This window comes from Dreissena polymorpha, chromosome 6 (assembly GCF_020536995.1).
Source record: "Dreissena polymorpha isolate Duluth1 chromosome 6, UMN_Dpol_1.0, whole genome shotgun sequence".
Lineage (NCBI taxonomy): Eukaryota > Metazoa > Mollusca > Bivalvia > Myida > Dreissenidae > Dreissena > Dreissena polymorpha.
The window spans coordinates 38,042,932-38,055,686 of record NC_068360.1 but is presented as its reverse complement, the minus strand read 5'-3'; the positions used below and the strand labels follow the sequence as shown (position 1 = coordinate 38,055,686).

At 37.1% G+C, this 12,755-nt stretch overlaps 1 protein-coding gene across 1 annotated transcript; it reads left to right on the top strand.

Moving 5' to 3' along the window:
• The first annotated feature begins 4,857 nt into the window (after positions 1–4,857).
• On the top strand, positions 4,858–10,672 carry LOC127835599 (hydroxylysine kinase-like). Its single transcript, XM_052362035.1, has 6 exons — positions 4,858–4,971; positions 5,558–5,717; positions 7,928–8,075; positions 8,645–8,775; positions 9,902–10,104; positions 10,550–10,672. The coding sequence occupies exons 1-6, from the start codon at positions 4,858–4,860 to the stop codon at positions 10,670–10,672; spliced, it is 879 nt and encodes a 292-aa protein (XP_052217995.1).
• The last annotated feature ends 2,083 nt before the right edge of the window (positions 10,673–12,755 follow it).

The window sequence follows — 12,755 nt, the reverse complement described above, 5'->3', positions numbered from 1 at the left end:
CTAATGTAAAAGCATGTGATAAAAACGATCTGGTACTAATGGTCATTTCATACTTTAATTTATTTAATTCGTACAGGAAATTCGCTATTAACAACATAGTTCATGAACTCGTTTAATAAAATATGGAATAAAATATGGAAATAGATCCAAAATTTATATATATCTATGTATATGAGTCGTGCTCTGGGAAAAGGGGGTTAAATGCATGTCCGTAACGTGTCGTCCCAGATTAGCCTGTGCAATATATATATATATATATATATATATATATATATATATATATATATATATATATATATATATATATATATATATATATATATATATATATATTTATATATATATATATATATATATATATATATATATATATATATAACATATAATATGTGCGTACTTTTGATTTCGATGCAATTTACTTGCCATTAAAATTATCATTAAATTACATTGTATGTTGTTATTGTTTAAAGTGGCAACTTACAGAGTTTTGTTTTTACACCACTGCTAAGCTATTTATTTTATGTTGACTGACTGTTATTTTTACGTATAAATTTTGAGTGATGAAATTTATTTACATCTCGACTAAGTGAAATGTGGGTAAAGAGATAATTTTACAAAGTACACAAATTTGCCCATGTACATAATATACTTGTCTCTGGCAAACGAATATTTGGGTCGCTATTACAAAAATGAATGTCCGATGTTTTAAAAATTTTGCCGATGTACATGCAACACCGCATTACCCTGGATAAGTTTTGAGAAGTCTTGAGGTACGTTTTGACCACAGTTGGGTACGTTTTCAACATGCACGCATCAGTTGTGGGATGTTTTTACCAGATCTATCCCGTATTTATATATATTTATCGATATAGATGTGTGTCATGACCAGGTCCGATTATCAGGTAATTAATATCTTTGAAATTAAATATTTATTATATGTATTGAAGTAACTATAAAAATTTATCAGTAAATTTTAGGAACACGGATACCACACAGATCCTTCTAAAAACGTATACCACACAGATCATATTACAAATAGAATGTTTTTCGTGACTGTGTTTCATAAATATATAACAGAAACCTGAAAATGCATACAACATGATATATTATAAGCTCCGCTCTTAACGTTTATTGCTTAATTTAACCAGAGGTGATGTTTCTGTGTCAAAGTCATTTAAAGTCCCCACACTGATCATTTATTTTTCTACCCGTTAAAACGCGCGTTTTACGTAACTGACAAAATACTTATTTGTTTAAAACAAATCATGATACATATCGAAAACTCTCACGAATCAGCGGGCTCCCCACTTTATCCCATTGAAAATGGTGAAATATTTAAAAAGAAATCATTGGAAATGTTACCTGGGTCGCGCTTTTGTTTACAGTTTTGTCCCCACACAGATCATAAAAAGTCATGTGGTATAGGCACCGTGAAATAGAAGTTACAGGATCTTCACTATAAATCTGTATTCTGAACTCCTAATAGTGTGCCTGTCTGTATCTAATGCTGTTTGCAGAACTCCACATGATGTGCATGTGTGCATCTAAAGCATCAAATTTGTTCACGCATACAAATAGGGCTTTATAACACCCGTAATTCATACTTGCCGATCCGCAAAATAAACACCTCGCACACGTAGTGCACAATCAGCGCTATCAATCTGTATTCCAAATTGAATATGTTTATTCACAATATTTTCAATATAAATAGAGATATAATTAATTATCATTATAAAAGTAACAAGTTTTATTTAATACTTTTAAAATCCAATGAAAATAGAATAAAAAAATCAGTGTCGTAAATGTTGCTGCAAAGGCGTTGTATTTCCATATTTTTTTGCCAAATAGTTTTCCTTACAAAACTGACACGACCATAACAATCAAACTAGGAAGTAAACTTTTGCGGTTTTGATGACGTTAAAGTAGTTCAAATAGGCTACTCATCAACAAGATGGGTTAACAACACTAACACACACAATCTCCACGCACAGTTGTTTATCCATGCTCTCACTTACATGCCGGTTCCAGTCAAATCTCTGTGCGGAGTTTGAAAAACAAACAACAGTAAATCAGTAAATATGTTTCGTAAAAGACACAATAAATACAATTTTTTAATACAACGTTTATTTCGGTTTGTGTTGATGAAACGGAGTCAGTTATATGAATAAGATCAAATATCGCGAATGCTGTTTTTTCTTTGAATTTCTTAGCTGCATCACACCCACATCAATTGCACCAATTTGGATGGCTTACTTCTCATGTACGTTTGATAACATATCTGTATATACAGACATACAGACAGACATATATATAACCCGGATCTATTTGCAGACGATTGCCTACTATACCGCACACTCAGAAGTCGTCAGGACCATGCTATTCTTCAGAAAGATCTGAACCAACTAGAAGTCTAGGCCAACACATGGGAATGCGCTCCAAACAAAAAAAAATGCTTCATCCTGACCATAAACAAGAAATCCTCAAAATTTTACCAGCTAGAAAGTCACATCTTCTAATAAGTTCCAGAAAATCCATAAATTGAGTAACATTTTCGGAAGACCTAAATTGGCGCTCACACATTAATACGATCATTAAAAAAATTCTAACTCCACACATGACATCCTTAGGCTTAATCTGAAACACTGCCTTGAATCCTGCCGTAAAACAGTCTAGCTTGCCTTGATAAGGTCAACCTTTGCATACAGCTCCAGTGTCTGGGACCCACACCTACAAAGAGACAAACTTGAAAACAATCCCAAAACAGGCATCAAGATTCATCACCGGTGACAACACCAACGAAACATCAATTCGCGTCACAAGAATGTTAGTAGGTACGACGATCCCTCCACTTCTGGAAAGAAGGAAGGCGAACAAATTGAGCATCTTCTACAATGTGAATATGGGGCTAGTGCCAGCCCTGCCAAGCCGTGACTTTCTGACCCCAGTCCGTCAATCTAAACGTTAATTTACCCCAAAAATTGTATATGATTATACATCTGACAGTATTGTTTGACTCGTAAGTGCTTCGTACCAACACAGTGTTGAACTAAGCAACATAATAAACTCATTTCCCCAATAACAATTATCCAATGGAACAAACTTTAAGATAGTGTTGAATGCACGCACACAGTTGACAGCTTCAGATCAGCTTTCTACAGGGGTTACATTTTACTAACCCTCTCTCCCGTTGTGCCGATACCGGAAGGTCCTACAATGTATATAACCAGATCCAGATATAAGTAGTAGTGGTTTTGCCGTGCACAGCTATTTTACTCAACTATTTATAGTTAAATCATCGCGAGCATTCTAAATATATTGGTAAAAATGGTGGAATAATTCTTATTAGTTCAATCAAAAATGGTGTATATCATGTTATTGTTTAAAACACATTGATAATCTAGTCATGACATGCCATATGTGTGGATAATAATTATTAAATACGCCGAAAATTTTATTTTTAAGATATGTCTATTTTCGCCCTAGAAAACAGTATAGAGGTGACCGCGAACTGACCTTGAAACCTTACGGGTTGAAAACAATATAAAATATTTTTTGAAACAAAATAATATATTGTTTGGGAAAAAACAACAACATTAATTTGAAATATTATATACTAGACCACAGAATGCATTAGGGTAGTAATTGCTAAATAAAAGAGCAGAGACTCTATGCATAAACGCTCTGCTGCAGACAATGTGCCAAATATGAAGGGTCTCACACATACGGTATTTATTTTGAGATTTGAGTATAAAACTGTTGTATTAACTTAGCTTTTTATTTAACATAAAATACTTACACACTAAAAACTTAATTAACAACATTACAAAACGCAGTGCTGCATTACTACAGTTTCTAAATGGCTGTTCTGTTAGCGCCGTGGTTGGTACACGCGCTTCTAGGCGATCCGGATTCAATTCCCGCTCCCAGCGCACGTGAGCTTGGTAGTTGTCGTTATACAGGACGGGTGGGTTTCCTTCCGGGTACTCGGGTTTCGGATGCCAAGGCCTACACAGAGACATGAAGAAAGATGAAGTGAATATAAAAACAATTATCAAATTTTGATTTTGACAAAATTATCGTAGTTTTATGCACATACTCGGACACCGTTCGGGGCTACGGAAATGTACGAAATGAGGCGATTTTACACGAAGTTCATAAGAGGTCTCAAACCTTAATTTGTTATCAGGAGTCGAATAAATAGACCGCAAACTGTACCTGTACGATACAAACGAGTTTACTATCTCGATGTACATAAATTATCGCTTCAGAATTTAACCCTTTACTCAAACACAAAAGTGAGTTTACGCCTTCTTCTGTTAATTACGCTGTGGAAAGATAAAATGTAAGTATTTACGCCATAGTTTTTGTTTATACACGTGTCGATTAAATTTGTTTTAAATGAAAACATACACGCCTTTTCATTGGTTTTGTATCCATTATTAAAGTTTCATCATGTATGTGTACATGTACACACTTGTGCTTGCTCGGTGCATTGGAAATAACAGCACTTATTGTTGCCACTATTACTACTACGACCATCACTACCACCAACACCAACACCACCACCACCACCAACATTACTATATGTTCTTGGTGCAATGGCTATTTTGGAAGAATCCCGGTGCCCACGACCAAAATATCTTAAAGAAATATTAATTTGTATTGCACTAAACCTCTATATACGTTCACTCGATCTAAATACTTATGTAAACCACAAACAATTCACTGAATAGTTCCATTTCACATGAAGCTGCATGATTAAATTGGATTATAAATTAATAGTTTGTCATAGTTATTAATTTCGATACCAGATCATATAAATGTTCGTATATTTTACGACAAGACATAGCACCAGTAATGGGCAACAACGCAGACGTCAACTTGAAACTGCAAGACCCGGATGATGACATCAAACCTCGACTTTCCGCACAACAGGTGCCCGAGCTAGTCCGTCGACTGTATGGATTGGAGGTATATTTTGAATGGGCTATATATGTCAGGCCCCTGACTATGGACATTTTAAAGATTTATCTTATTCTTCTTCTTAAAATAATAGCCAATGAGAGCGTTTGATGTGTTCGGTCTATAATTGCCATTGGTAAGACATATTTAAAATAAGAAGTAATATGTTACAATTATTATCATTGGTCAATATGTTAAGATTCAAACGTTTAACTCTGTTCCTTTTTTTAGAGGTTGAGACTTTTCGTAATCATAATACAATTCAAAATCAATTTAGTAAAAGAATGAATAAGTTAAAATATCGACTAATCGGAATCCTTGTAACTTTTGAGGTTTAATTTCCTTCTGTAGTGTATTTGACATCAGTTCTACCATGTTATCCTGCACTCTCACTATATTGTTGTTGAAAAACATTCATAGTAACGTTGGCTAATTATTGCGAACATATGTTGGTTCAATAGACTGCTTTAGGCTGGGTTCAGTTGCTAAATCGTTTGACTGAAACGTATCCATAACCATGATCGAGTAACATAAGCAATATTTAAGCGCAATACCTGCTTTATCAACCCCTATATACCCGAATAATATTTTACAGACCAGCGAGGTGAAATCGTTGCCAGGTTACGACGACTTGAACTTCTACATCCGGGTCAATTTAAAGGTCAAGGACCACCCAAATATTGATGACATATACGAAAATGGCTATGTCGTAAAAGTGTTGAACAGTCTGCAGTCCGCATCGCCGGAAATCATAGGTAGGACAAAGCTCCTGGCACCGGTAACCTTCCTAGTGGTCACCACTGCAATCACACGAACGCGTCCTGATAAGGAAGGAACTTTATTTTTTTATTTGTGTTTTAGTTTAATGAAAATAAGAGCAATTTTCAACAAAATCGGTCCTTAAATTTTTATAATAAAAAAATGAAAAATGAAATAGAAAATAAAATATAACGTAACAAAAACATGAATTTAAATCAGCCATCATCATGTGGTTTGAAATGGCGACAGTTTTTTTATAAGCCATGCTCGGAACCAATCAAATCTCTACGCCGAGGTTGGAGCAGGATGTTAATGGAATACTCTGGTCGTGAATAATGTTTAAGGGAGAGCACCCATGTAAGTTTAATAATTCAGAATAGTTTTTTGTAAATCATGTATGGCCCCCGATTTGCAGAAAAGTTGTCCATGTGACATTTACCTTAGATCTCTTGATTTGAAAATCACAAGGGGTCGTCCTTCCTAAAGACTTAGCATACTAATAAAATGATCCTTAAACTTCTCTAAATATTGTGCAGAAACCAATTTCATGATATAGGCCTCTGTGACTTTGACATTTAACCTGATTACTTAAATGTTAACAGGTGTCTTTCTTTCCATATAAGTAATCAATACACCAATTTGCATGATCGTATGTCATAGCGTTCTCGCTTTTGTGTAAAAACGTGTAAAAACGAATTTCCTGTTACATGCATTTTGACCTTAATCTTTGACCTGTTGACCTCAAAATCAATATGCGTTATTATTCCTCCCAAGCAACCTGCATACAAATAAAGATTATCAGAGGTCAAAACGTTATCTATACTTTATGAAGAAACCAAAAGCTTGATAGTAGCTCATGTGACCTTGACCTTCGACACGATGATCTACAAATCTGTATAATAAATGACCGATTGGTAACCAAGTCCTCGTGTATGGTTGTAATTCGATCGTTCGTTCAAGCGTTTATGGTATTTCTATTTTGATTTTTTTTTATAATATAACATTTAGCTTTCCGTCATTAAGCTAAGTTTTTTTCCTGATAATAGTTTACTTTTACATTACAAATAACTTAAATCGTACTCTATTAAATTATATGAAAAATGTAAATGAATGATGCAAACGTGTTTTATGCCTGATATGTATGCGCATACGAGGAAAGTGATAATTTCACTTCCAGATAGACGTGGTGTAATAGTTATGACGTCCGCCTAGCGACCGGGAGGTCAAGGGTTCGATCCCAACTGTGGGAGCGTTCTTTAGATCTCCAACAAAGACAACAAGTAATGGTTCCTAGACCCAGGAAACGGACTCGAGAGCGTTTCAAACAAGTAGTAAATACTTAAAATGCATTCGAGCTAAAATAAATAAGTTTAAACTAATCTCACTTCCAAACGCACAACACGCGCTGTGCCAGCACGTTTATGACCGCGGTATCTCCACACAGAGGCCCTGGAGACTTTCACGTGCCCGGAAAACGGTAACTTTCACTTTCCCGGAAAATCAAAATTTTCATGTGCCCGAAAAATGATAACTTTCATGTGACCTCAAAAAGATAACTTTCATGTGCCCGCAAAATGATAACTTTCATATGCCCGCAGAACGGTAATTTTCACTTGCCGTCAAAATAATAAATTTCCCGCGCCCGGAAAATCAAAACTTTCATGTCCCCGGAAATGGTAACTTTCCCGTGCCCGGAAAAAGGTTACTCCTGTGCCCGGAAAATGATAATTTTCACGTGCCCGGAAAATGGTTACTTTCACATGCTTGGAAATCGCTTTCACTTGTTCGGAAAATCGTAACCAATGTAAAAGACGGTCTCACAGTGCGGGGCTTAACTTTGATCTCGAACGAAATAAATTTTAGAAGCGGAATTTGAATAAATGTTCAATACTGTTCTGTTTATTGGGCTGTTTATGTTACAAAATATAATTAATTTTTGGTAGTCATATAACGTGCTCGTTTAAGCAAGTTTCATGGGTATGTTGTAATGTTTATTTGGAAAATCACTGATCTTTATATCCGCCAAAAGTATAACTTTTCACATGCAATATGAGTCATCAACATGAACTCTGGAAACAGTTATTAAAAAAACATAAATATTTGAAAAGAAATATAGGAAATATAAATAACAACGAATGGTATATTTTGTAATACAAATGTACTTGCAGAACTACAAAATGTAGTAATTCACTTGCATTGTTCACAGGACATAAGCTCGGACCGTACCTCGTTCGTCTAGTGACGTACGTGCCGGGGACAATATTCTACGAGACCCCGTATGTGGCTGGCTACTTCTACAACGCTGGCGTGTTTGTTGCTAGGTTACACAATGCCATAATGGATGTAAGTATATTGTAAGTTTAATATATAGACTATATCAGGTTACTGCCATATTGGTGTGTAATATATCAATTGAGGTTTAGAATAAAAGAACGGCGGGGCTTGACAAGAAATATTAGAATCAGATTTCTATTTCATTCATGAAAGGTAAAGATATATACGTTCATCCTGAAAGTAAGATTTGTATAGTGAAATATTTTACAATCTTGTCTATTTTAAATTTAGTCTAGAGGACAAGTTTGACCGATGTGTCGTTCATTTTCAGTGAATCTTCAAGTGCACAATTTTTATTATAAAAAGCCCACTTTCCCTACCCACCTACTTATCCCTATTTTGCATGCGCCGGGAAGGGGCAACAAACATATTATTATTTTGGGGGAACATTCCGTGCGTGCGTATTCACCTGTTGAAATGGTATAGTTATTACGTTGCTGTGGTGTTAATTAAAACCTCTATGCGTGTTAGTTATTCACGTTAATTCATTAAGTACGTGATTCATTATATTCACATGTACACATCGGAATCCTTTTCCTCCGCAGGGTGTCCACCATCCTTTCTATGACGGGTACAATACCTTATAAAGCCTCACGGAGACACCGACAATTCGCGAGTTCTGCAAGGCTGTCCCCGACCCCCGGGACCGCGAGGTCGTCCTGCAGGTGCTTGACGAATTCCAGCGGGACATCGTTGGTCGCTATGAGGATTTTACTCCTGGTGCGTTGGTTGGTTAATTCCCGGGTAGTCGTGTATGGGTCTATGCACTTTTGTGCGTGTGTGTCCCAAGCTATAAGTTGTAATTTGGTTTTAACTAGCTTTATTAATTAGTTTCGTTCCGATACAACCATCTTTTGGATATATAAAACACACTGGACATTCTTGCTATTCAATTCTTGTTCCTGACGCAAAGCCATTAATTAAAACAAACAATTATATAATTGCGCTTATATTTTTACCACTGTTTGTTTAGAGGCGGCCCACTCTCAGAAGCTGATAAGACCGGTCGAAATATACTATGTGGTGAAATAATTGACCGCCTATTATACCAAGCCGTGTAGCAATTAACCGCCTCTTATATTATTTGGTGTTATAATTGACTTCGTCATATACCATGCGATTAAATATGGGGTAATGTTGTGTTATAATTGACCGCCTCGTATGTAATGTGGGGTAATAATTGACCAATTCTTTTACCGTGCGGGTAATAATTGACCGTCTCTTAAACCACGAGGTTTATTAATTGACAGCTCTTTATACCATGCGTGTAGTAATTGATCGCATCTTATATCACGTGGTGCAATAACTGACCACCTATATTTTTTATTTGCAGGTATCGTCCATGGCGATATAAATGAACAAATCTTTTGGATATATAAAACACACTGGACATTCTTGCTATACAATTCTTGTTCCTGACGCAAAGCCATTTATTAAAACAAACAATTATATAATTGCGCTTATATTTTTACCACTGTTTGTTTAGAGGCGGCCCACTCTCAGAAGCTGATAAGACCGGTCGAAATATACTATGTGGTGTAATAATTGACCGCCTATTATACCAAGCCGTGTAGCAATTAACCGCCTCTTATATTATTTGGTGTTATAATTGACTTCGTCATATACCATGCGATTAAATATGGGGTAATGTTGTGTTATAATTGACCGCCTCGTATGTAATGTGGGGTAATAATTGACCAATTCTTTTACCGTGCGGGTAATAATTGACCGTCTCTTAAACCACGAGGTTTATTAATTGACAGCTCTTTATACCATGCGTGTAGTAATTGATCGCATCTTATATCACGTGGTGTAATAACTGACCACCTATATTTTTTATTTGCAGGTATCGTCCATGGCGATATAAATGAACAAAACCTCATCATGTGTGAAGTTCCCGGGCAAGAGAGTGTGCCGTCATACCGAAGAATTTATGACGAGGCAGCGTTGTTGGATTTCTCTGACATAACAAAGTCCTACATTGTATTTGATGTAGCCATTTCAATATGTTACCTATCGATAGAAGGCGAGGGCAGCGAACAGCTGAATGTCGGGGTCACTTCTTGTCGGGTTATACTAAACACCGTACTCTGAACGAGGCCGAGTGGAGGTGTCTTCCGCTACTGGTTTGTGCCCGGCTTTGTCAGAGTCTGGTCTACGGCACGCAATCGTACTCGCTGCAGCCAGAAAACAAGTACTTGTTGACGACGTCATATAGAGGTTGGCCTTTGCTGCACACGTATTGGGCAGAAAACAAAAAAGAACTGGTGACACGCTGGAAACGGCTTAGTGAACAATGAGTCCATTTTGTAGCTCTTCAAACAATGTTGATTTTAATAGTGTTTTATGTTCGTAGGTACGGATACGTGTATTAATTTTATAAATGAATAAAATGCAATACTATTATTTTAATTGTTTTGTGTGTGTGTGGATAAATGTAGATTTTTGTCGAAATATCTGTCTCATCACTCCAGTTGATCCCCTCTCACTGCAGAATTCACGGAATGATGTGACAGACAATATGACAAAGCTGGGAGCAGACGAAAAAGAACTAAACAACAGCATGCCAACTGCCATCACCTTAGAACATCTCCCGACTGCAAACAGGGCAAGATAGACTAAAACACCACATGCACAAGAGATTCTACCTTGTACCGTCTTCAAAGTGTCCCTGCGGAAAAGCCGACCAAACAGCTGAACAAATCCTCTTGAAATGCGGGGACTACCAGCCCTGAGGGACAATCTATTACCGGAACCTGTGAACCTGCAGGAGACGTTGTACGGACAGGAGGAGGCTCTACATAAGACCACTCGATTTCAACCTTGACTCCGGACTCCGAGTGTTGTGGCGATCGAGGCGAAGAAGTTGAAACTTAATTTAAGCTTTGTTATCCCCACACTTTTTGAAAAAAAGGTGGGGATATTGTGGTGATCTCCGCCGTCCGTCTGTCCATCCGTCCGTCCGTCCGTCCGTCCGTCTTGGCCAATATCTCCTCCTACACTATTAGCACTGGAACCTTGAAACTTACACACATGGTAGCTATGAGCATATGTGCGACCCTGCACTATTTGGAATTTTGATCTGACACCTGGGTCAAAAGTTATAGGGGTTGGGGTGGGGCCGCGTCAGAAATTATCACTCATTTTTTAGGTTATTTTACATTTACTTCTTTATTTCTACACCGATTCACTTCAATTGATACTGAACTTCTCTTATGACAAAACGGTCAATCTCAACCATGCATGGCCCCATTCCCAACCCTGGGGCGCCCCGCCCACATAGGCCACACCCACCAAAAATGTCCATCTACTATATTTTTTTCATTTCTACACGGATTCACTTCAAATTGATACCGAACTTCTCTTATGACATTAGGGTCAATCTCAACTATGCATGGCCCCAATCCCAACCCTGGGGCGCCCCGCCCACATAGGCCACTCCCACCAAAAATTTCCATTTACTATAATTTTTTCATTCCTACACGGATTCACTTCAAATTGATACTGAACTTCTCTTATGACATTAGGGTCAATCTCAACTATGCATGGCCCCATAACCAACCCTGGGGCGCCCCGCCCACATAGACCACACCCATCCAAAATTGCCTTTACTATAATTTCTTCATTTCTACACCGATTCACTACAAATTGATACTGAACTTCTCTTTTGACAATACGGTCAATCTCAACTATGCATGGCCCCATAACCAACCCTGGGGAGCCCTGCCCACATAGGTCACACCCACCCAAAATTGCCTTTACTATAACTTCTTCATTTCTACACCAATTCACTTCTAATTGATACTGAACTTCTCTATGACAATACGGTCAATCTCGACTATGCATGGCCCCATTACCAACCCTGGGGCACACCTAGGTCAAACATTCGGTGTGGGGATACGCGTCGGCCTCTGCCGCGCCATTTCTAGTTAAACTTAATATCCGTTTCAAGCTTTGTTCATAACAATTTATATGTACAGCAAAACTTCCATCAAACACCGGTAAAACTGAATAAATGAATGGATTGTTCGCATTTGTTAAAATACGTAAAATAAGATAAATAGAAAACGTTTCATGGTGTCTTCAGTTTGAGCAGATTTGTAAATACGACAATTTTTTTGATTCTGAAACAACTTAAGCAATTTCTTGCACGACGGTTGTATCTTGTGAGAGCATGGTACGACAACTCTGCTGGGGGATTGCAGTTTGAGTAGAAACGTGTCGTAATCGGCCCAGTACGGCGGCATCAATGGGACATCGGAAATATTTGATTTAGCGGTCGCTATGACGTTCGCAAAAGAGTTTATAATTTGTATTGTTTCGATTGATGATTATCAATAATCGAACATTTATTTTTATTATTTTTCGTAGTCAATGTGTTATTTTGCTTTGTTCGAATATATTGCACAAATTCTTGTTTAATCTATAATATTTTTTTTAAATTGTCATTTTTCCAAACTGTGGACAAGTCCCTTAAAGGAAAGTATCCCGAACGCGCGAATACGAGCTGCGAAAATTTACCACGAAATTAGGAATTGCTAGTTGCTTGCAGTCGTTTCATAAGGCCGTTTTAACATTTATCACTAAAGAATCCGAGTTATAGCGACCAAATTCAACTCCCAGCAGTTTAATGACTGGCACAACATGTCAATTGCTTTGAATTTTTTATTTCATGCTTACATAGCGACCAACCAACCAAC

Excerpts from the sequence above, each read along its gene's own strand:
- LOC127835599 (XM_052362035.1), top strand. The coding sequence starts at position 4,858 with ATGGGCAACAACGCAGACGTCAACTTGAAACTGCAAGACCCGGATGAT. Across the intron at positions 4,972-5,557 it reads GTCGACTGTATGGATTGGAG|ACCAGCGAGGTGAAATCGTT; the intron begins GTATATTTTGAA and ends AATATTTTACAG. Across the intron at positions 8,776-9,901 it reads CTATGAGGATTTTACTCCTG|GTATCGTCCATGGCGATATA; the intron begins GTGCGTTGGTTG and ends TTTTATTTGCAG.